Genomic DNA, 24,640 nt, shown 5'->3' with positions numbered 1-24,640 from the left:
AATTTTGCACTTCGCATGCTTACTACACCACTAGATGCATGCTTTAAGGGATCTAGTTTTTAAAATGGGGTCATTTTTAAGGGTTTTCTATAATTTTGCAGGTCAACGCCATTACATGTGTGCAATGGGGCCTGAACCATTTTCAGTTTATTATCTGAAAGGCCTCAGGTGCTCCTTTGTTTGGGCCCTGCCGTTTGTCAAGACATCAGATTAGGGCCACAATGGGGATATTTCTGAAGACAGGAGAAATGGGGTGATACATTTTGGAGTGTACTTTTTTCATTTTTATGTGCTCTCTAGAAAAAAATCTGTCTTTAAATTGACACTTTTGTGTAAAAAATGAAAAATATATATTTTTGCCTGCTTAGCATTAATTTCTGCAAAAAACTAGGGGGTCTAAAAGATCACTAAACCACTAGATGAATACATTAGGGTCTAGTTTTCAAAATGGGGTCATTTATGGGGGTTTTCTATAGTTTTGGCAGCTTAACGCCATTACAAGTGTGCAATGGGACCTAAACATTTTCAAGCAAATTTTGTGTTCTGAAAGCCACTGGGTGCTCCTTTATGTTTGGGCCCTGCCGTTTGTCAAGACATAAGATTGGGGCCACAATGGGAGTATTTCTGAAGACAAGAGAAATGGGGTGATACATTTTGGGGTGTACTTCTTCATTTTCTTCTTTGTAGAAAAAAAACAGTCTTTAAATTGATACTGTTGTGTAAAAAATGAAAATTGTATTTTTTTTTCACCTTCTTAGGGCTCTTTCACACTTGCGTTCTTTTCTTCCGGCATAGAGTTCCGTCGTCGGGGCTCTATGCCGGAAGAATCCTGATCAGTTTTATCCTAATGCATTCTGAATGGAGTGAAATCCGTTCAGGATGCATCAGGATGTCTTCAGTTCCGGAACGGAACGTTTTTTGGCCGGAGAAAATACTGCAGCATGCTGCGCTTTTTGCTCCGGCCAAAAATCCTGAAGACATGCCGCAAGGCCGGATCCGGAATTAATGCCCATTGAAAGGCATTGATCCGTTTCCGGCCTTAAGCTAAACGTCGTTTCGGCGCATTGCCGGATCCGACGTTTAGCTTTTTCTGAATGGTTACCATGGCTGCCGGGATGCTAAAGTCCTGGCAGCCATGGTAAAGTGTAGCGGGGAGCGGGGGAGCAGCATACTTACCGTCCGTGCGGCTCCCGGGGCGCTCCAGAGTGACGTCAGGGCGCCCCAAGCGCATGGATCACGTGATCGCATGGCACGTCATCCATGCGCATGGGGCGCTCTGACGTCATTCTGGAGCGCCCCAGGAGCCGCGCGGACCGTAAGTATACTGCTCCCCCGCTCCCCGCTCCTACTATGGCAACCAGGGTTTTAATAGCGTCCTGGCTGCCATAGTAACACTAAAAGCATTTTGAGGACTGATCCGTCTTCAAATGCTTTCAGTACACTTGCGTTTTTCCGGATCCGGCGTGTAATTCCGGCAAGTGGAGTACACGCCGGATCCGGACAACGCAAGTGTGAAAGAGGCCTTAGCATTAATTTCTTTAAAAAATTAGGGAGTCAAAAAAGTCATTACACCCATAGATGAATACGTTAAGTGGTCTAGTTTTCAAAATGGGGTCACTTTTGGGGGGGGGGAAGGGGTTTCTATTATTTTGACACTTATAAGCCTCTGCAAACTTGGCTTGTTGCAGGAAAAAATACGTACTTCAAAAATTTTAAAATGGTAAGTCTCCTAAATAAAGTAAAGATGTGGAAATATATTTCTGATAAAAAATATTGAATGGTATTTATGTATGTGAAATATTGCAGTTGACAATAGGAAAATTTGCCAATTTTAAAAAATTTTCATAGATTTTTTAGTTTTTTTTAAATAAAGATACGCATATTTTATCTGTAAAATTTTACCACCTAAGTAAAGTACAATATGTGACGAGAAAACAATGTCAGAATTACTTTGATGTGCAAAACCTTTACGAAGTTATTCTCTGCTAAAGTGACATGTCAGATTTCCAAAATCTGGCTTGGTCATTAAGGCCCAAACAGGCTTGGTCACTAAGGGGTTAAAAATGCCAATTCATGTGGATGGCGGTTTTTTTAATGTCTCCCATAGGACTGTACTGAAATGCAAATCTCTTCCTTTGTTTTTCTCTTTTATTTTTGTTACTGATAACTAGTGAAGAATGATCTTTTGCTAGAGATTCCTGTTTTAAGATTTTAGGGAAACCCTTTTACTTATTCAATTAAGTCCTTTTCCATGTCAGTGTTACCCAGTGTTTTACCATTTAGTATGTACTGGTGACTTGCATTATTCCTTCTAGGGTTGTCATGATACCAAAATTTTGATTTGATTTCGATACCAATTGATACCACGTGAAAAAAACGAAACAATTTAAAAAATTTTTTATGAACCTCCGGCCCATAATAGAAGAGTCCTATCCTATTTTTTTGGGGGGACAAGGTGACTAAAAATGTCGAATTGCATGGTTTTAATTTTTTTTTCTGTTACGGCGTTCACCGCATAGGAAATATTTTTTAATAGTTTGCACTTTTTCGGGCGTGGTGATTATTTTATTTTTTATTTGTAAATTTTATATGTAAAATTGGGAAAGGGGGGTGATTTTAAACTTTTAGTACTTTTGGTGTTAACTTTTTTTTTTTTTTTTGCATTTTATTTACTATTAGCCCCCTAATAGATCTCTTTTAGGGTGAATAGGACTTCACACTCTCCCTGTTGCCCTGTGCATAGTACACAGCAGCAGGGAGCTTACCATGGCAGCCAGGGCTTCAGTAGCATCATGGCTACCATGGTAACCGATTAGAGCCCCGCTATTACACTGCTTGGGCTCCGATCGGAACTGCCACTGCTCCACCAATAAACGAGTGACGTTAGGGAGGCTTGTTCACATCATTGCCTGCTATTGGCTGCCCCACACAACGTTGGCTGATGCCGGCATCAGAAGCAAGAAGGGTGTCAGGGAGCGAGGTAAGTACAATCTGTGTGAGGGGCTGAGCATTTGGGGGACATTATAGGTCTTGGATAACCTCTTTAAATGTAAAAAAATATCACATTTTCTATAAATTTGGGATTAAAAAAAAATAAAGGTAAGGCATATCAACTCAAATTTACTGTTATCACGAAGTACAAAGTGTCATGAGAAAGCAGTCTCAGAATCGTTAGGCCTCATTCACACGACCGTAGTGCCGCTGTGCCCATATTGCGGACCGCATTGCCTCTTTGGGTCCGCAAGATACAGCAAAAGGTATATTATATCCTCCTCTAAATGATTTCAGTTATTTTTTTCAATGGAATTGTGCAAATTATGGGTCACAATAAAGGTGGAAATAAACCTGAAATAATTTGTACCTGACAAAAACCTGGCATTTTAATAGGGGAGTCTAGACTGCTTCCCATATTACTCAATGCCCCATATATTATACTTAATGCACTTTTGTCTCTTAAGTCTTTTAATGTGTGTTTCATTCATATTTTTGCAGAGGACATGAGCATGTTGGGAGCTCGCCTCATCTACAGTTCTGCCAAGCGAGCAGGTATGGTTGTAATGTCACTGTGTGTCTTAACCGCATAACAGCTTTGTCACATCATGTTGACAGCATGAATCTACTGCAGCCAATCACTAGCCTCAGTGCTGTACACTTTAAAGGGGTTCTCTGGGAATTAGGAAAATGAAAATACCTAAATATTACGCCATTACAAATATATTCCCAAATATATTTCATTAGTTATAATAGCTCATTTTGTCTAGGGAGCAATGATTAGGAGAAATAAAATGGGCGATGTACACCCAAAACATGTCCTAATCGCATAGGACAAGTCACTTCAGAACCCTGAGCCAAAGAGCTACCTTATCCTCCTCTCCTACTTGGTTAGGGATTATAGTCTTCTATACAGATGATAAAATCTTCAGATGAATCTCTGTTAGAATGGAGTTCATGCGGAGACATGAAGTATAGAGAGGGCAGACAGGACAGATTGTGGTAATGTGGGGCTATGGTAATGGAGACAAGTGCATACAAGTGCTACTGTTCATTAGCCACATCCCCACCTCCTCTCTGTACTTCGTGTCTCCTCATGGACTCCATTCCTATAGAGATTCAGTTGATGATCACATTAAACTGTATTCTGGATCATAATACCTGTCAAGTAGGAGAGGAGGATGAGGCAGCTCTTTAGCTCAGTGTTGTGAAGTAACTTGTCCTGCTGTGTGATTAGGACATGTTTTGTGTGTACAAATAGGACGGCAGCCATTTTATTTCCTCTGATTGCTCTTTAGACAAAATGAGCCATTATAATTAACGAAAGGTAAATTGTTGTGTAGACGTACCCTAAATTACAAGTTATCCTTAATCTTTTCCCACAAAACTATGTATCAATTTGCCCAGCTCCCTCTGCTCTACAAGATGTTGCCGGCAGGTTGCATTGCATTTTGTGATGACAGGTACCCTTTAACTGGCTAGGGCAGCGCTAAAGCCCGCCCATCAGAGCCGGTAACGTCACCGAACACACCCATGGAGAGCCCCGGTAAGTCACCGGATCTCCAAAAAATGCCTTTGCCCTGCGCGATTTAGCGCAGGGCAAAGGAGAGCATCGGAGCACGAACTGCTCCGATGCTCAAGTCAGGGGGGCTGCCGGCATTTAGATCCATTTGCAGAGTACATTAACGAGGAGGAAAAAAAGCCAGAGAATAGACAGGATAAAGACTAACCACGTGTTATCCTATGGGGTTGAAAAGTGTCAATCCCTGCCCTGTGTTCTGCAGTGGACTAACATTATGCAGCATAAATAATGTGTGGCAGCTTTTCAGACTCAGAATGTCACCATTAATTTAGATGGGGGATATAATCCACATCAAAACTCACAAATCCTAATCAACGCAGACAAATCTGCGCCTAAATCCACTTTAAAATCCACTTTAAAATCCAAAGCATTGTAAAGATAAACGCAGCAAATTTTCTGGAGGATTTTTCCGCCAAGTGTAAAGGCATCCATAAAGAAGATAAGGTTAGTCTTGGCCTGGAGGCCACTGTTATACAGTATCTCATAAAAGTGAGTACACCCCTCACATTTTTGCGATAACACCAAATTTAACACACCTGCTCCCCATTCACACCTGAGACCTTGTAACGGGAAGTATAAATCGATCGTGGTGTACTCACTTTTGTTGCCATAGGTTTAGACATGTAGGTTTAGGCTGTATTAAGTTATTTTGAGGGCACACCAAATTTACACTGTTATACAAACAGTACACTGATAACTTTATATTGTATCAGTGTCATATTGTCAGTGTTGTCCCATGAAAAGATATAATAAAATATTTACAAAAATGTGAATCGTGTACTCACTTTTGTGAGATACTGTATATCTTAATCCACCTGTGGTTAGCCATATATGTATTGTAGGGTGCACTTAAAGCAGGAACCTGCACTTTAACCCCTTCCCAACCAGCGAGGTACATGGACGGCTAAAATCGGGTCTTAAAAACAGTGAGCAGATGCCATTTTTAAACAGCAGACACCCGGGGCTAGTGTCTGCAATCGATGATAACACTGATCGCAGACGTTTAACCATTGAGATGCTGTCGTCAATTGTAAGACCTGAACAGCTCCCTCCTCACTGCAATCGGAAAAGCAGTTTATTGTTTGCGATCGTAGTGAAGAGCCACTGCATTTTGGATGATCTTTATATGATAGATCTGGGTGATCTTTGATAGATGGGGTGAATATGTGCTACTTATTGCAAATCTTTTTTCTTCTGTTTTCCTTTTTCAGGTCTCTCATGTTCTCAGACACTGATCAGACCTTTAAGCCTGACACCTCAGGTGCATTCATTCAGTAAGTTACAGACATGATTCCATTTTTACTGCATTTCTTGAATTTAATTGTAGTATTTAATGTGGACAGGCACAATTGATTTTGTACAAAATTTATTTGCCAAGAATCTCAAATTATAACATAACATTAGCATTAGTATGTTTTCTATAGAGAGTATGGCACTATTGTATTTACTTGATTATTTATGCTTGCAAAGTGCTGTTGCATTGTGTTTATTTTTACTTTTGTGCTTTTAGCCATGGCAACGTGCCCCTGCGCGTAGGGGTATGCTGACTAACCCCTATATATATTTTTTTTTCCCCATGACGGCACCCATGCTTGATGGACCTTCCATCCAGGGCAGGAAACCTGAGGATATAAAAAAAGTTCACACCCCCAAAGTTCACACAAGATGGCTGTGGAGGGTCCAGGTTTTAGCCTGTGGGTGACCTTTAGTATGGCGGCGTAAGTCTCTTTTTGGGAGCCGCTTGTTGAACCTGCTGTTCCTCCACCTCTCCTCCCAGTTTCCCCCATGTTGGGAGCTGCCGTGGCCGTGCCAGGTGGCTCTGGTTTGATCACAGCGCGGGGGATCATCAAAGATAGCCGCGGTGTCCGTGTGCTGTGTGTGGCCATGCGCAGTCGGAACGGCGTCATGATGCCGGCAGCGCAGGTCCACTATAGATCAAATTAGGGTCGTATGTGTGCTGGGCTCTACTACAGCAGGGGAGAGTGCCTTGTGCGGTGTATATAAATGGGCGGTGGAGGACAGCAGCCAGTCAGTTTTCTTGTACACAGTGCTGTGCAGGCTTACTCCTACTAAGAATGTCTGAGACAGGAGATGCGGTCCGTGCTGACCCCATTGAGCCCTCTAGACCATCCAGCCCGGTACTTTGTCCTGAGGAGTGGGGGACAGCTACCAAGAGGGTGAGAATTATTTTATTTCTCTTGCATTGCTGATTGGATTCTTTGTGGCTATTTATTGTAGGTGCCTAGAATTCATTAAAAAAACACTGTAAAGATTAAGCACAGAGAGTGTTCGATCTGTAAAAGTATGCTGCCTGCTTCCCATCTGAAACCAATATGTCATTCCTATATTGAGAAATTAGTGTTGGAAGAGTCTCAATCTACAGTGAGGAACAGAAGTATTTGCAAATTCTCCCACTTAGAAATCATGGAGGGGTCTGAAATTCACATTGTAGGTGCATTCCCACTCTGAAAGACAGAATAAAAAAGAAAAAAAAGGAAATCGCATTGTATGATTTTTAAAGAATTTATTTGTCTTGCTCTGCTGAACATAAGTATTTGATCACCTGAGAAACAGCAAGAATTCTGGCTCTCAAAGACCTGTTACTGTGTCTTTAAAAAGTCCACCTCTACTCCACTCATTAATCTAACTTAGTAGCACCTGTCTGAGCTCTTTAATCCCTTAAGGACCCTGCCATATTTCACCTTAAGGACCAGGCCATTATTTTTTGCAAATCTGACATGTCACTTTATGTGGTGATAACTTTAAAACGCTTTTTACTTATCCGTCACGTATTGTACTTCATGACAGTGGTAAAATTGAGTAAAAAAATTATAATTTTTATTTATAAAAAAATTCCAAAATTTGCAAAAATTAGCAAATTTCTATTTCTCTACTTTTATAATAGATAGTAATACCTCCAAAAATAGTTATTACTTAACATTCCCCATATGTCTACTTTATGTTTGGATCATTTTGTGAATGCCATTTTATTTTTTGGGAACGTTAGAAGGCTTAGAAGTTTAGAAGCAAATCTTGAAATTTTTCAGAAAATTTCTAAAACCCACTTTTTCAGGACCAGTTCAGGTCTGAAGTCACTTTGTGAGGCTTGCATAATAGAAACCACCAAAAAATGACCCAATTTTACAAACTACACCCCTCAAGGTATTCAAAACTGATTTTACAAACTTTGTTAACCCTTTAGGTGTTCCACAAGAATTAATGGAAAGTAGAGATAAAATTTGTCTTTTTTGGCAGATTTTCCATTTGAATCCATTGTTTCCAGTTACAAAGCAAGGATTAACAGCCAAATAAAACTCAATATTTATGGCCCTGATTCTGTACTTTACAGAAACACCCCATATGTGGTCGTCAACTTCTGTACGTGCACACGGCATTGCGCAGAAAGAAAAGAACGCCATATGGTTTTTTGGAAAGCAGATTTCACTTTTATAATTTTAAGTTGCCATGTCACATTTGTCATACCTAGGGTTGTCACGATACCAAAATTTTGACTCAATACCATAAAAAAGTATTGCGATACTCGATACCACGTGAAAAAAATAAAACACCAAAAAAGCTGAGTGTATTCCAGATTTTATGGAACGTCCAGATTTTATTGTTTATATGTTAATTTGGGCAAGGGGGTGATTTAAACTTAATATTTTGGTGTTAGTTATTAAATAAAAAGTAAAAAAAAACAATGGGGGGGGGGGGGGGGGTTCGGTGCACTGTGCCACCAATGAATATAGTTTAATACAATGAATATATGCTTAATACAAACGCAGGCTGCGCTGCTGGTGCTGGCCATATCCCATACCCGGCACCCAGCCTCTATGACTGCGCGCTGCTATCCGCTGCTATTAGCCCCTCAGGTGAGAGTTAGGTATGCGGGGAGATACTGGGCAGAGGCAGCCATTAGCAAGTGGCGAGGTGATCATCAGTCATCTCGCCACTTGCTAATGTTAAGTATGTAAAGGGTTAATAGGAACCCCGCGCTGGTCAAGACACTAAATAGCCGGTGAACCATATATCTCTTTCAAAAGTCCTGCTTAGTAGGAGGGGAGGTTATCTCCTCCTACTAAGCACGGACTATTGAAAGAGATATGGTTCACTGGCTTTTTAGTGTCTTGACCAGCGCGGGGCTCCTATTAACCCTTTTCTTCCCTTATTAAGAATTTTTGTGAGCCCAGGCAGGAAGCTTACACGGAGCACCAACAGCGGCCCCCTGAGTATTATCAGGGTCGTAAAGACATAAGGCCCCTTTCACACGAGCGAGTATTCCGGGCGGATGCGATGCGGGAGGTGAACGCATTGCACCCGCACTGAATACCGACGCATCACTTGTGCGTTGCGTGAAAATCGCTGCATGCTCCTCTTTGTGTGTTTTTCACGTAACGCAGGCCCCATAGAAATGAATGGGGTTGCGTGAAAATCGCAAGCATCCGCAAGCAAGTGCGGATGCGGTCCAATTTTCACGCACGGTTGCTAGGAGACTATCGGGATGGAGACCCGATCATTATTATTTTCCCTTATAACATGGTTATAAGGGAAAATAATAGCATTCTGAATACAGAATGCATAGTAAAACATCGCTGGAGGGGTTAAAAAATTTTTTTTTACTCACCTTAGTCCACTTGATCGCGTAGCCCGGCATCTCCTTCTGTCTCCTTTGTTGAATAGGACCTGTGGTGAGCGTTAAATACAGGAACAGGACCTTTGATGTCATCACATGATCCATCACATGTTCTTTTACCATGGTGATGGATCATGTGATGACCGGAATGACGTCACCAAAGGTCCTGTTGCTGCACAGAGATCAGATGAAGCCAGAAGGAGATGTCGGCTACGCGATCAAGTGGACTAACGTGAGTTAAATAATTTTTTATTTTTTTTTAACCCCTCCAGCGATGTTTTACTATGCATTCTGTATTCAGAATGCTATTATTTTCCCTTATAACCATGTTATAAGGGAAAATAATACAATCTACAGAACACCGATCCCAAGCCCGAACTTCTGTGAAGAACTTCGGGTTTGGGTACCAAACACGTGCGATTTTTCTCACGCGAGTGCAAAACGCATTAAAATGTTTTGCACTCGTGCGGAAAAATCGCAGGTGTTCCCGTAACGCACCCGCACATTTTCCCGCAACGCCCGTGTGAAAGAGGCCATAAGGAGTAGACTTTAGCAGCGGCAGCGCAGGGGTGACTGTGAATTGTTTGTAGAATGTTAAGTATGTGCTGAAAAACTTCTCAAGCTAACCTGTTCTGTGGAGCAGTCGGCATGGAGTGGGCTCCCTGTTTTCATAACTGAAGAGCAAGCTGCTGCTGTGTTCAGCGCGGGAGAATAGGGGTGGTGTGAGAGGAGCAGCCAATGGCAGGGCAGCCCACAGATAATACTATGACCAATCAGCAGCCTCCTCACTAATAACAGAGCTCTGTACTGTGCGGAGCTATGTTATTGGATTGCCGTCTGTCTGCTGTATGAAATCCTGTTCTTCTTAAAGCGACAGAGCAGCGGAGGGTCTACAAAGTCTTGTCGCCATTTCGCAATTCTAAGTCCCATTTTGGTCGCCATCTGGAGCCCTGTACTATTTTGCTGTGCATATGCCTTTTTGATCGCTTGATGTTGCACTTTTAGTGATGTAAGGTAACAAAAAATGGCTTTTTTAGCACGCGGGGGGGCTGGGGAGGAAGGACCGCAGGACGAGTGCTCGTCCTGGGGCACTAAGTACTGGCCCTTTAGGACGAGCATTCTCGTCTTGGGTCCTTAAGGCTACTTTCACACTAGCGTTCGGGTGTCCGCTCGTGCGCACCGTTTGAAGGGGCTCACGAGCGGCCCCGAACGCATCCGTCTGGCCCCAATGCATTCTCAGTGGAGGCGGATCCACTGAGAATGCATCCGCCTGCCAGCGTTCATCCTCCGCTCCGCTCGGTGAGCGGACACCTGAACGCTGCTTGCAGCGTTCGGGTGTCCGCCTGGCCGTGCGGAGGCGAGCGGATCCGTCCAGACTTATAATGGAAGTCAATGGGGACGGATCCGCTTGAAGATGACACAATATGGCTCAATCTTCAAGCGGATCCGTTCCCCATTGACTTTCAATGTAAAGTCTGAACGGATCCGCTCAGACAACTTTCACACTAAGAAAATTTTCTAAGTTTTAATGCAGACGCATCCGTTCTGAACGGATGCGAACGTCTGCATTATCGGAGCGGATCCGTCTGATGAAACATCAGACGGATCCGCTCCGAACGCTAGTGTGAAAGTAGCCTTACATGTTAAAGACCCCTGTCCACCCCACAGTCAGTCAGACGCCAACTACTACCATGGGCAAGACCAAAGAGCTGTCAAAAGAAAGCAGATACGAAATTGTGGACCTCCACAAGGCTGGAAAGGGCTAGGGGGCAATAGCCAAGCAACTTGGTCAAAATAGATCAACTGTTGGAGCAATTGTTAGAAAATGGAAGAGGCTAAAGAGGACTGTCAGTCTCCCTCGGACTAGGGCTCCATGCAAGATCTCATTTTGTGGGGTATCACTGATAAGAAAGGTGAGGAATCAGCCCAGAACTACAAGGGAGGAGCTGGTCAATGACATGAAGAGAGCTGGGACCACAGTTTCAAAGGTCACTGTCGGTAGAACACTTGCGCCGTCATGGTTTCAAATCATGCATTGCATAGAAAGTTCCCCTGCTCAAGTCATCACATGTCCAGGCCCGTCTGAAGTTTGCTAATGACTATCTGGATGATCCAGAGGAGGCATGGCATGGGAGAAAGTCATGTGGTCAGATGAGACCAAAGTAGTACTTTTTGGTCTAAACTTCACTCGTGTTTGGAGGAAAAAGAAGGATGAGTTGCATCCCAAAAACACCATCCGTACTATAAAGCATGGGGGTGGTAACATCATGCTTTGGGAGTGCTTTTCTGTGAAGGGGACAGGACGACTGCACTGTATTAAGGAGAGGATGAATGGGGCCATTTATTGTGAGATTTTGAGCAGCAACCTCCTTCCCTCAGTCAGAGCATTGAAGATGGGTCGTCGCTGGGTCTTCTAACATGACAACGACCCGAAGCACACAGCCAGGATAACCAAGGAGTGGCTCCGTAAGAAGAATATCAAGGTTCTGGAGTGTTGCTCAGCGACAGCCCCAAAACCTAACAGATCTAGAGGAGATCTGTGTGGAGGAGTGTGCCAAATCCCTGTTGCAGTATGTGCAATCCTGGTCAAGAACTACAGGAAACGTTTGACCTCTGTAATTGCAAACAAAGGCTTCTGTACCAAATATTAACACAGATTTTCTCAAGTGTTCAAATACTTATGTTCAGCAGTGCAAGACAAATAAATTCTTTAAAAAACATACAATGTGGTTTCCTGAATTTTTTTAATTTTTTTATTCTGTCTTTCAGACCCCCTCCATGATTTCTAAGTGGGAGAACTTGCAAAATCGCAGGGTGTTCAAATACTTCTGTTCCTCACTGTATTTTAAAAAGTATCAAAGCTCTGGTAAAATCGGAGGTTAGAATTTCTATTAAACCCTTAAAGGTTTTCTGTCACCTGAAAAATGGATATTAAGCTGGCTGACATTAGCGATGTGCTAATGTCAGCTGAACATAACTATATTAGTGGCATCTTACTGCCTGCCGCCGCTATTAGAAAAAACAAATTGGCAGGGCCAGGGCAGCGCTGGTCTGCTCTCACCGGCCGTAAATCTCGCGCAAGATTTACACTGCAGACATGGCTGGCGGGAGGAGAGCAGCGCTGCCCAGGCCCTGTCAATCAAGAGAAGAAGGGCGTGAAAAGAGGTGGGCAAACTGAGCCTCTAGGAGCAGGTACAACACCCCCCTCTGCTCCTAGAGGCTAATTAGCATATTATAAAAGTTTGTTTTTCTCTAACGGCGGCAGGCAGTGAGATGGCACTAATATAGTTATGTTAAGCTGACATTAGCACATCGCTAATGTCAGCCAGCTTAATACCCATTTTTCAGGTGACAGAAGCCCTTTTAAAACAGCTCTTTCCTCAATCCGCATGTGGCTCTAGACCAGGCATTCTCAAACTGCAGCCCTCCAGCTGTTATAAAACTACAACTCCCACAATGCCCTGCATTAGGCTGATACCTGTAGGCTGTTCGGGCATGCTGGAAGTTGTAGTTTTGCAACAGCTGGAGAGCCGCAGTTTGAGGATGCCTGCTCTAGACAGAATGTGGATTCTGATATTTCAGATGAAGATGAATGGAATTTTGATGCATCTAGTGAATTGGCGAGTTTTTCTTCTTCTTAAGATGAAGCAGGCAGAGCACTTTTTCCTACTGAAGATACGGAGCCATCATTAAAGGCAGTAAGAGCAACAATGCAACTGGAGGATGTTAAGCAGCAGAAATCCATTGCTGACCAAGTTCTTGAAGGATTGGCACCTAAAAAGCATAGGGTTTTTCCCGTTCATACAAATTATGGAGGCCTTAATTTAAAAAAGAATGGAGCAATCCAGATCGTAAATATTTTGTTCCTAATGCAATTAAAAGAAAATATCTGTCATGCCCTGTTCAGGTTATGTGCAGGGGTCTGCCAGGTTGGCAGCACGTGTGTAGCCTTTTGTTTTGGAGTTGAGCTGTATCCGCCTCCCTTCAGGTGCACTGGGTGGGGTCGTTGGTTTGAGTTTAAATTACGCCCACTCCCAGTGTAGGAATGAATGAAGGAATGAATGAATTAAGGAAGGAATGAATTAAGGAAGGAATGAATGAATTAAGGAAGGAATGAATGAATTAAGGAAGGAATGAATGAATGGATTAAGGAAGGAATGAATTAAGGAAGGAATTAAGGAATGAAGGAATGAATGAAGGAAGAAAGGAATGAATGAAGGAAGAAAGGAATAAATGAAGGAAGAAAGGAATGAATGAAGGAAGAAAGGAATGAAGGAAGAAAGGAAGGAATGAATTAAGGAAGGAATGAATTAAGGAAGGAATGAATGAATTAAGGAAGGAATGAATGAATTAAGGAAGGAATGAATGAATGGATTAAGGAAGGAAGGAATTAAGGAATGAAGGAATGAATGAAGGAAGAAAGGAATGAATGAAGAAAGGAATGAAGGAAGAAAGGAAGGAAGAAAGGAAGGAATGAATTAAGGAAGGAATGCATGAATTAGGGAAGGAATGAATGAATTAGGGAAGGAATGAATGAATTAAGGAAGGAGTGAATTAAGGAAGGAAGGAGTGAATTAAGGAAGGAAGGAATGAATTGATAGTCAGTCAGGAGGTGACCTTTATCCCCAGCTTCTTGCCTAGACACTTGTTTGGTGGTATTCTATCCTTAATGAAGGATGGCCTTATGCCTATCCCATGCATGCTTGAACTCCTTGACTGTATTTGCAGCTACCACTTCTTTTAAATATTCTCTCCTCTTTTACCTTGTTGATTCCCTTTTAATCTTTCCTGGTAAGTTTTATCCTGCAATCCATGTACTAGTTTAGTAGCTCTTCTCTGAACTCTCTCCAAAGTATCAATATCCTTCTGGAGATATGGTCTCCAGTACTGCGCACAATACTCCAAATGAGGTCTCACTAGTGCTCTGTAGAGCGGCATGAGCACCTCCCTCTTTCTACTGGTAATTCCTCTCCCTATACATTCTGCTAGCATTTCCTGCTGCTCTATGACATTGTCTGCCTACCTTTTAAGTCTTCTGAAATAATGACCCCCTAAATCCCTTTCCTCAGATACCGAGGTTAGGACTGTATCACTGATTTTATATTCTGCTCTTGGGTTTTTACGCCCCAGGTGCATTATCTTGCACTTATCAACATTCAATTTTAGTTGCCAGATTTTTGACCATTCCTCTAGTTTTCCTAAATCCTTTTCCATTGATCCTCCTTGATCAGGTAGCACATCAAAATCCCATTCACCCTAATAGTATCTCTATAAGCGTTAATGGGACAAGGGATGAAAAGATCCCAGGTTCTAGACACCTAAGGGGGCTAAAAGTTCCTGTGAAAGAAAAGTCTTTAAAAAGTCTATAAAAAAAGTCTATAAAAAAAAATTAAAAGTTTTTAAATTACCCCTCTTTCACAATTTTACTTATAAAAATATATAAATAATAAAAAATAGGCATTACAGATATTGCTGCGTCCAAAAATGTCAACTATTAACATATAAATATATTTTTCCTGCACAGTGTATACTGTAATGGAAAAACAAATAAAAACATGTGATTTTGGTCACCTTTTTCCCCCCAAATTTTTTAATAACTATGATTAAAAAGCTGTATGCCACCCCAAAATGGTACCAATAAAATCGACAGTTCATCCCATAAAAACAAGGGGATCAGACCCCCAAAATTTGAAGTCCAAGAGTGAAACAAAAAAGTAAAAAAAAAAAATTATTGACAAAAAAATAATTCAATTTTCAAGTTAAAAAAAGGGTCCTTTTCCCAAAATAAAGTACATTTAAAAATAAAAATAAAATAGGGAAAAAAAGAACAGTAGACATATTAGGTATTGCCGCGTCCGTATCAACCGGCTTTTAAAAAAAAAAAATATCACATGACCTAACCCCTCAGGTGAACACTGTCAAAAAAATAAAATAAAAACTGCTAAAAAAACTAAAAAATTTTGGTCACCTTACATCACTATAAGTGCAACACCAAGCGATCAAAAAGGCCCTCCAAAATAGTTCCAATCTAACTGCCACCTCATCCCGCAAAAAAATGAGCTCCTACCTACAGTCGCCCAAAAAAAAAAAAAACTATGGCTCTCAGACTATGGAGACACTAAAACATGATTTAATTTTTTTGTTTGTTTCAAAAATGCTTTTATTGTGTTAAATGTAAAAAAAATAAAAATAAAGTAGACATATTAGGTATTGCTGCGTCCGAAACGACCTGCTCTATAAAAATAACACATGACCTAACCCCTCAGGTGAACACGTAAAAAGATAAAATAAAAACGGTGTCAAAAAAGCCATTTTTTGGCACCTTACATCACAGAAAGTGTAATAGCAAGTAATCAAAAAGTCATATGCACCCCAAAATAGTGCTAATCAAAGCGTCATCTCATCCTGCAAAAATGACATACTACCTAAGACAATCACCCAAAAACTGCAAAAACTATGGCTCTCAGAATATGGAGACACTAAAACATGATTATTTTTTTGTTAAAATTTTTTTATCATTGTGTAAAACTTACATAATTAAAAAAGTAGACCTATTAGGTATCGACACGTCTGTAACGATCTGGTCTATAAAAATACCACATGATCTAACCCCTCAGGTGAAGACGTAAAAAAGTCATTTTTGTCACCTTTACATCACAAAAAGTATAATACCAAGCGATCAAAAAGTCATTCGTACCCTAAAATAGTACCAATCAAACCATCATCTCATACCGAAAAAAAATTTGCCCCTACATAAGACAGTCGCCCAAAAAAATAAAATAACTATGGCTTTCAGAATATGGAGACACTAAAAAAATAAAAATGCTTTTATTGTGTAAAACTGAAACAAACAACTAAAAAAAGTAATCATATTTGGTATTCTTGCGTCTGTAACAACCTGCTCTATAAAAATACCACATGATCTAGCCTGTCAGATGAACATTGTAAATAACAAAAAATAAAAACGGTGCCAAAACAGCTAATTTTTTGTTACCTTGCCTCAAAAAAAGTGTTATATAGAGCAACCAAAACAAGGGTTCTAGTCCCTAAGGGGGCTAATAGTTAGTAAAAAAAAAAAAAAAAGGGAAAAAACCCCCCACCAAAATATTAAGTATAAATGAAAAAGAAAGATTTACAAAAAAAAATACACGTTAACAATAAACATTCATTTTCAGCTGATTTTGTGTAGGAATTATTATTTTTTTTTTTTTCAAAAATAAAAAAAAATTCACAGAACATCGGTATAAATTATCGGCTATCGGCCTGAAAGTTCACAGATTATCGGTATCGGCTCTAAAAATCAATATCGATCGATCCCTAATAAATATTGAGTTTTGTTTGGCTGTTAACCTTTGCTTTGTTAATGTAATGAGAAAATCTGCCAAAAAAGTGAAATTCTGAAATTTCGTCTCCATTTTCCATTAACCACCTCAGCTCCCCTAGCTTAACCACCTCCGGACCGCTGTACGCAGATTCGCGTTCCGGAGGTGGCAGCGCTGCGCACAATCACGCATATACGCGTCATCTCGCGAGACGCGAGATTTCGCTCAAAGCCGCCCGCGCATGCGCATCGCGGGCCGGCAAAATTCAAAGAAGAAGTTCGTCACCAGCCTGCCAGCAACGATCATTGGCTGGCAGGCTGGCGATTTTCAAAAAATCCAATCAAAAGTCATATAACAGATCATATTAGTAAATATGATCTGTTATATGGCTTCTCTGCTGGTCCTTTTTGTCGGTTGGATCCAGCAGAGAAGCAGACTGAACTGTGAGTACACCAAACACTTCACTGTAGCCCCTGATCACCCCCCTGCACCCCAATTAACCCTTTGATCACCCCTTTGATCGCCCCTGTCAATCACTAGTGAAAGGAAAAAAAGTGATCAGTGTAAACTCACTTTTTTTTTTCCACTGGTATTGGCTGTTAGGTTTTAGGGATAGTTTAGGCCCCTTGGTTAGGTAGTTAGCGTCAGTTAGCACCCACCCCACCGCACCGCAGTCACTTTTATTCGCTGAATAGCGTATCGCTAATCAGCATTTGTACTTTTATAGTATCTGTAAGTGATCAAAACTGATCACGGTCAGATCTATAATAGTATTAGTGTCACTTTAGTTCCCCCTCCACCCAAAACGCAGTGTTTGCCCGATCAGGCCTGATCGGTCGCCCACACGTGCGTTCACCCACGCCTGCCCCACCGCAGTGACAAAAAATATATATTTTTTGATCACTGCACATTCATTTTACACGCACTGCGGCGATAAAAAAATTTTTTTATCAACCGCAGCGGCCTCCGGTACTTCGCTAGCCTCCCCTTTGTAAGACAGGCTTGCTTTTTTTCTTGGGTAGTCTCAGGGAATACCCCTAAATTTAGTAGTCCAAAATGTCAAACAGGGGGTATTCTTCTCAAGAGGCCTACAGGATTCTGACCCAGTCGGATGAGGAGTGGGAACCCTCATCTGATGAATCTAGCGGGTCAGAATATGAACCTGTGGAAAGCAGTGGCTCTCTGACCCAAAGTTCGGACGAGGAGGTGGAGGTCCCTGGCAGCACCAGGCGTACCCGGCCCCGTGTCGCTAGACCACAGGTTATGCAGGATCCGCTTCAAGAGCAGCAGAGTGGGGCTGTCGCTGCCGGATCACGTGGTGAGGCATACACCAGCAGCGCAGCCCTCCCTGGACCTAGTACCAGCACTGCCGTACAACATGGTGACGTGGCGAGCACCAAAAGGGCAGTTGAAGCTGGTACGGTGGCACGTGCACTAGTTACCCCGTCGCAGCCACCGCACAGACAGGCCCGGAGAGCCCCTAGAATCCCTGAGGTGCTGGCAAACCCTGATTGGCAGTCACCAACTTCAGCCGCACCTGTAGTTCCCCCTTTCACCGCCCAGTCTGGAGTTCGGGTTGAGACGGCTCAAATCGGTTCGGCCCTGGGATTTTTTGAGCTGTTCTTGACTGCGGAGCTCTTGGACTTAGTCGTGGCAGAGACCAACCAGTATGCCACACAATTTATATCCGCCAACCCGGGAAGCTTTTATGCCCAGTTTTTCCGGTGGAAACCAGTCCAAGTTTCCGAACTTAAAATTTTTTTGGGCCTTCTCCTCAACATGGGCCTGACAAAAAAGCATGAATTGCGGTCATATTGGTCAACGCACCCGATTCATCACATGCCCATGTTCTCTGCTGCTATGTCCAGGGCACGATTTGAGGCCATCCTCCGTTTCCTGCATTTTAGCGACAACACCACCTCCCGTCCAAGAGGCCACCCAGCTTTTGACCGGCTCCACAAAATTCGGCCCCTCATAGACCATTTCAACCAGAAATTTGCAGATTTGTATACCCCCGAGCAAAACATCTGCGTAGACGAGTCCCTAGTAAATTTTAACGGGCGCCTTGGCTTCAAACAGTACATCCCAAGCAAGCGTGCCCGGTATGGGGTCAAATTGTATAAGCTCTGTGAAAGGGCCACAGGCTATACCCACAAATTTCGGATCTATGAGGGAAAAGATCAGACCCTGGAGCCGGTCAGTTGCCCTGACTACCTGGGGAGCAGTGGGAAGACAGTCTGGGACTTGGTGTCACCCTTATTCGGCAAGGGGTACCATCTTTATGTGGACAATTTTTACACAAGTGTGGCCCTCTTTAGGCATTTGTTTCTAGAACAGATTTGCGCCTGTGGCACCGCGCGAACTAGTCGCGTGGGCTTCCCCCATCGGCTTGTAACCACCTGTCTTGCAAGGGGGGAGAGGGCTGCCTTGTGTAACGAAGAACTGCTCGCGGTGAAATGGAGAGACAAGCGTGACGTTTACATGCTCTCCTCCATTCACGCAGACACGACAATCCAAATTGAGCGAGCAACCCGTGTCATTGAAAAGCCCCTCTGTGTCCACGACTATAATGCGCTCATGGGAGGGGTGGACTTCAATGACCAGATGTTGTCTCCGTATTTAGTTTCCCGCAGAACCAGACGCTGGTATAAGAAGGTGTCTGTATATTTAATTCAATTGGCGCTGTACAATAGTTTTGTTCTCTACAGTAAGGCTGGGAGAACACGATCTTTCCTCAAATTCCAGGAAGAGATCATCGAGAACCTCATTTATCCTGGAGGTTCCGTGGCCCCATCCACCAGTGTAGTTAGCCGTCTACACGAGCGACATTTCCCCAGTGTCGTTCCTGGTACCTCAACCCAACCGTCACCCCGAAAAAGATGTCGTGTCTGTAGCAGGAGTGGAATAAGGCGTGACACCCGCTATTTCTGTCCTGACTGTCCTGACCACCCTGCCCTATGCTTTGGTGAGTGTTTCCGGAAGTACCACACACAGGTACACCTAGCATAGGGATTGCATCTCACAGGACAGGCACACAGGGCTATTAGGGCCCTTTTACTCTCAGCTGCTGCAAACCTCTCCTTTCACCTGGGATAAAGTGCATAACGTACTTCGCCACATCTTTGGGCGATTTGCGCTTTGCACATTGTCCCATGGGGAAGGAGAGGTTTGTTCTATAAAGGTAAAAAAAACTAAACAAAAAAAAAATTACCGGTAAGTAAAAAAGTTAAAAAAGTTTAAAAAAGTTAATATGTTCTGTTCTAAAGTTAATAAAGTTATTGCTTTGCGGCCTGGTTTTTTCTTTTTTGTTTTGTTTTTTTTACCTTCCAGGTGGACCAACCGATCGATCAGCTGCAGCACTGATGTGCATTCGGACAGAAGCATTGCGCTGCTGTCAGATTACACGCAAGTCGGTGTATGCGGCGCTGCAAGACGAGATTTCTCCTCTGCAGTAAAAGATATGTTTGCCGAGGCATATGAGCTGAGGAGGTGGCGGTGTTCATATACTTTGGCAAACACTTTGTATATATAAAAAAAAAATCCCGGCAATGATTTATTCATCCACATCGATTGATGTGAATGGAGAAATCTGGTTTGCCAGGGCATACGAGCTGAAGTGGGTATGGATGTTGGGCGGAGCTCCTATGTCCTGGCAGACGCCTTTCCCCTCCTTTTTCTTTTTTTGGCAGAGATTTTTTTATCCACATTGATCGATGCGAATGAAGAAATCTGTGCCGTTCATTTTTTTCTTTCAGCCCAGAGGCTGAACGGAAATAAAAAATCTCATTACCCGTATGCTCAATATAAGGAGAATAGCAGAAACTCCTAATGCTGGGCATACATGTAATGATTGCGGAGACCCTCAAATGCCAGGGCAGTACAAACACCCCACAAATAACACCATTTTGGAAAGAAGACACCCCAAGGTATTCGCTGAGGGGCATATTGAGTCCATGAAAGATTGAAATTTTTGTCCCAAGTTAGCGGAAAGGGAGACTTTGTGAGAACAAAATCAAAAAAATCAATTTCCGCTAACTTGTGCCAAAATTTTTTTTTTTCAATGAACTCGCCATGCCCCTCATTGAATACCTTGGGGTGTCTTCTTTCCAAAATGGGGTCACATGTGGGGTATTTATACTGCCCTGGCATTTTAGGGGCCCCAAAGCGTGAGAAGAAGTCTGGTATCCAAATGTCTAAAAATGCCCTCCTAAAAGGAATTTGGGCCCCTTTGCCCACCTAGGCTGCAAAAAAGTGTCACACATCTGGTATCTCTGTATTCAGGAGAAGTTGAGGAATGTGTTTTGGGGTGTCTTTTTACATATACCCATGCTGGGTGAGATAAATATCTTGGTCAAATGCCAACTTTGTATAAAAAAATGGGAAAAGTTGTCTTTTGCCAAGATATTTCTCTCACCCAGCATGGGTATATGTAAAATGACACCACAAAACACATTGCCCACCTTCTCCTGAGTACGGAGATACCAGATGTGTGACACTTTTTTGCAGCCTAGGTGGGCAAAGGGGCCCACATTCCAAAGAGCACCTTTCGGATTTCACAGGTCATTTACCTACTTACCACACATTAGGGCCCCTGGAAAATGCCAGGGCAGTATAACTACCCCACAAGTGACCCCATTTTGGAAAGAAGACACCCCAAGGTATTCCGTGAGGTGCATGGCGAGTTCCTAGAATTTTTTATTTTTTGTCACAAGTTAGTGGAAAATGATGATTTTTATTTTATTTTATTTTTTTTCATACAAAGTCTCATATTCCACTAACTTGTGACAAAAAATAAAAACTTCCATGAACTCACTATGCCCATCAGCGAATACCTTGGGGTCTCTTCTTTCCAAAATGGGGTCACTTGTGGGGTAGTTATACTGCCCTGGCATTCTAGGGGCCCAAATGTGTGGTAAGGAGTTTGAAATCAAATTCAGTAAAAAATGACCTGTGAAATCCGAAAGGTGCTCTTTGGAATATGGGCCCCTTTGCCCACCTAGGCTGCAAAAAAGTGTCACACATCTGGTATCTCCGTACTCAGGAGAAGGTGGGGAATGTGTTTTGGGGTGTCATTTTACATATACCCATGCTGGGTGAGAGAAATATCTTGGCAAAAGACAACTTTTCCCATTTTTTTATACAAAGTTGGCATTTGACCAAGATATTTATCTCACCCAGCATGGGTATATGTAAAAAGACACCCCAAAACACATTCCTCAACTTCTCCTGAGTACGGAGATACCAGATGTGTGACACTTTTTTGCAGCCTAGGTGGGCAAAGGGGCCCACATTCCAAAGAGCACCTTTCGGATTTCACAGGTCATTTTTTACTGAATTTGATTTCAAACTCCTTACCACACATTTGGGCCCCTAGAATGCCAGGGCAGTATAACTACCCCACAAGTGACCCCATTTTGGAAAGAAGAGACCCCAAGGTATTCGCTGATGGGCATAGTGAGTTCATGGAAGTTTTTATTTTTTGTCACAAGTTAGTGGAATATGAGACTTTGTATGAAAAAAAAAATAATAAAATAAAAATCATCATTTTCCACTAACTTGTGACAAAAAATAAAAAATTTTAGGAACTCGCCATGCCCCTAACGGAATACCTTGGGGTGTCTTCTTTCCAAAATGGGGTCACTTGTGGGGTAGTTATACTGCCCTGGCATTCTAGGGGCCCAAATGTGTGGTAAGGAGTTTGAAATCAAATTCAGGAAAAAATGACCTGTGAAATCCGAAAGGTGCTCTTTGGAATATGGGCCCCTTTGCCCACCTAGGCTGCAAAAAAGTGTCACACATCTGGTATCTCTGTATTCAGGAGAAGTTGAGGAATGTGTTTTGGCGTGTCTTTTTACATATACCCATGCTGGGTGAGATAAATATCTTGGTCAAATGCCAACTTTGTAAAAAAAAATGGGAAAAGTTGTCTTTTGCCAAGATATTTCTCTCACCCAGCATGGGTATATATAAAATGACACCCCAAAACACATTCCCCACCTTCTCCTGAGTACGGAGATACCAGATGTGTGACACTTTTTTGCAGCCTAGGTGGGCAAAGGGGCCCATATTCCAAAGAGCACCTTTCGGATTTCACAGGTCATTTTTTACAGAATTTGATTTCAAACTCCTTACCACACATTTGGGCCCCTAGAATGCCAGGGCAGTATAACTACCCCACAAGTGACCCCATTTTGGAAAGAAGAGACCCCAAGGTATTCGCTGATGGGCATAGTGTGTTCATAGAACTTTTTATTTTTTGTCACAAGTTAGTGGAATATGAGACTTTGTAAGAAAAAAAAAAAAAAAAAAATCATTTTCCGCTAACTTGTGACAAAAAATAAAAAGTTCTATGAACTCACTATGCCCATCAGCGAATACCTTAGGGTGTGTACTTTCCGAAATGGGGTCATTTGTGGGGTGTTTGTACTGTCTGGGCATTGTAGAACCTCAGGAAACATGACAGGTGCTCAGAAAGTCAGAGCTGCTTCAAAAAGCGGAAATTCACATTTTTGTACCATAGTTTGTAAACGCTATAACTTTTACCCAAACCATTTTTTTTTTACCTAAACATTTTTTTTTTATCAAAGACATGTAGAACAATAAATTTAGAGCAAAATTTATATATGGATGTCGTTTTTTTTGCAAAATTTTACAACTGAAAGTGAAAAATGTCCTTTTTTTGCAAAAAAATCGTTAAATTTCGATTAATAACAAAAAAAGTAAAAATGTCAGCAGCAATGAAATACCACCAAATGAAAGCTCTATTAGTGAGAAGAAAAGGAGGTAAAATTCATTTGGGTGGTAAGTTGCATGACCGAGCAATAAACTGTGAAAGTAGTGTAGGTCAGAAGTGTAAAATGTGGCCTGGTCTTTCAGGGTGTTTAAGCACTGGGGGCTGAGGTGGTTAAACACCCTTAATGACCAGGCCACTTTTTACACTTCTGCACTACACTACTTTCACCGTTTATTGCTCGGTCATGCAACTTACCACCCAAATGAATTTTACCTCCTTTTCTCCTCACTAATAGAGCTTTCATTTGGTGGTATTTCATTGCTGCTGACATTTTTACTTTTTTTGTTATTAATCGAAATTTAACGATTTTTTTGCAAAAAAAGGACATTTTTCACTTTCAGTTGTAAAATTTTGCAAAAAAAACGACATCCATATATACATTTTTCTCTAAATTTATTGTTCTACATGTCTTTGATAACAAAAAAAATGTTTGGGTAAAAAAAAAAATGGTTTGGGTAAAAGTTATAGCGTTTACAAACTATGGTACAAAAATGTGAATTTCCGCTTTTTGAAGCAGCTCTGACTTTCTGAGCACCTGTCATGTTTCCTGAGGTTCTACAATGCCCAGACAGTACAAACTTTCTGAGATAAATATCTTGGTCAAATGCCAACTCTGTATAAAAAATGTGAAAAGTTGTCTTTTGCCAAGATATTTCTCTCACCCAGCATGGGTATATGTAAAATGACACCTCAAAACACATTGCCCAACTTCTCCTGAGTACGGCAATACCAGATGTGTGACACTTTTTTGCAGCCTAGGTGGGCAAAGGGGCCCACATTCCAAAGAGCACCTTTCGGATTTCACCGGCCATTTTTTACAGATTTTTGATTTCAAACTACTTCGCACGCATTTGGGCCCCTAAAATGCCAGGGCAGTATAACTACCCCACAAGTGACACCATTTTGGAAAGAAGACACCCCAAGGTATTTCGTGATGGGCATAGTGAGTTCATGGAAGTTTTTATTTTTTGTCACAAGTTAGTGGAATAAGAGACTTTGTAAGAAAAAATAAAAATAAAATAATAAATCATCATTTTCCGCTAACTTGTGAAAATATAAAATTCTAGGAACTCGCCATGCCTCTCACGGAATACCTTGGGGTGTCTTCTTTCCAAAATGGGGTCACTTGTGGGGTAGTTATACTGCCCTGGCATTCTAGGGGCCCTAATTTGTGTTAAGTAGTTTGAAATCAAAATGTGTAAAAAATGACCTGTGAAATCCTAAAGGTGCTCTTTGGAATGTGGGCCCCTTTGCCCACCTAGGCTGCAAAAAAGTGTCACACTTGGTATTGCCGTACTCAGGAGAAGTTGGGCAATGTG

General features: G+C 41.9%; 1 protein-coding gene across 1 annotated transcript in view; it reads left to right on the top strand.

Moving 5' to 3' along the window:
* NDUFS8 (NADH:ubiquinone oxidoreductase core subunit S8) overlaps positions 1-24,640 on the top strand; it is a 208,072-nt gene that overhangs the window by 51,020 nt on the left and 132,412 nt on the right. The window contains exons 2-3 of the mRNA XM_040437360.1: positions 3,493-3,546; positions 5,785-5,847. Of these exons, the coding sequence (XP_040293294.1) occupies positions 3,498-3,546; positions 5,785-5,847 (112 nt within the window). The 5' untranslated portion in view covers positions 3,493-3,497. The remainder of the gene's footprint in view (positions 1-3,492; positions 3,547-5,784; positions 5,848-24,640) is intronic.

The sequence above is a fragment of the Bufo bufo genome, chromosome 6 (genome assembly GCF_905171765.1).
Source record: "Bufo bufo chromosome 6, aBufBuf1.1, whole genome shotgun sequence".
NCBI classification, from domain to species: Eukaryota; Metazoa; Chordata; class Amphibia; order Anura; family Bufonidae; genus Bufo; species Bufo bufo.
Note: the sequence above shows the minus strand (reverse complement) of the source record. Positions and strands in the feature narration are given on the sequence as shown.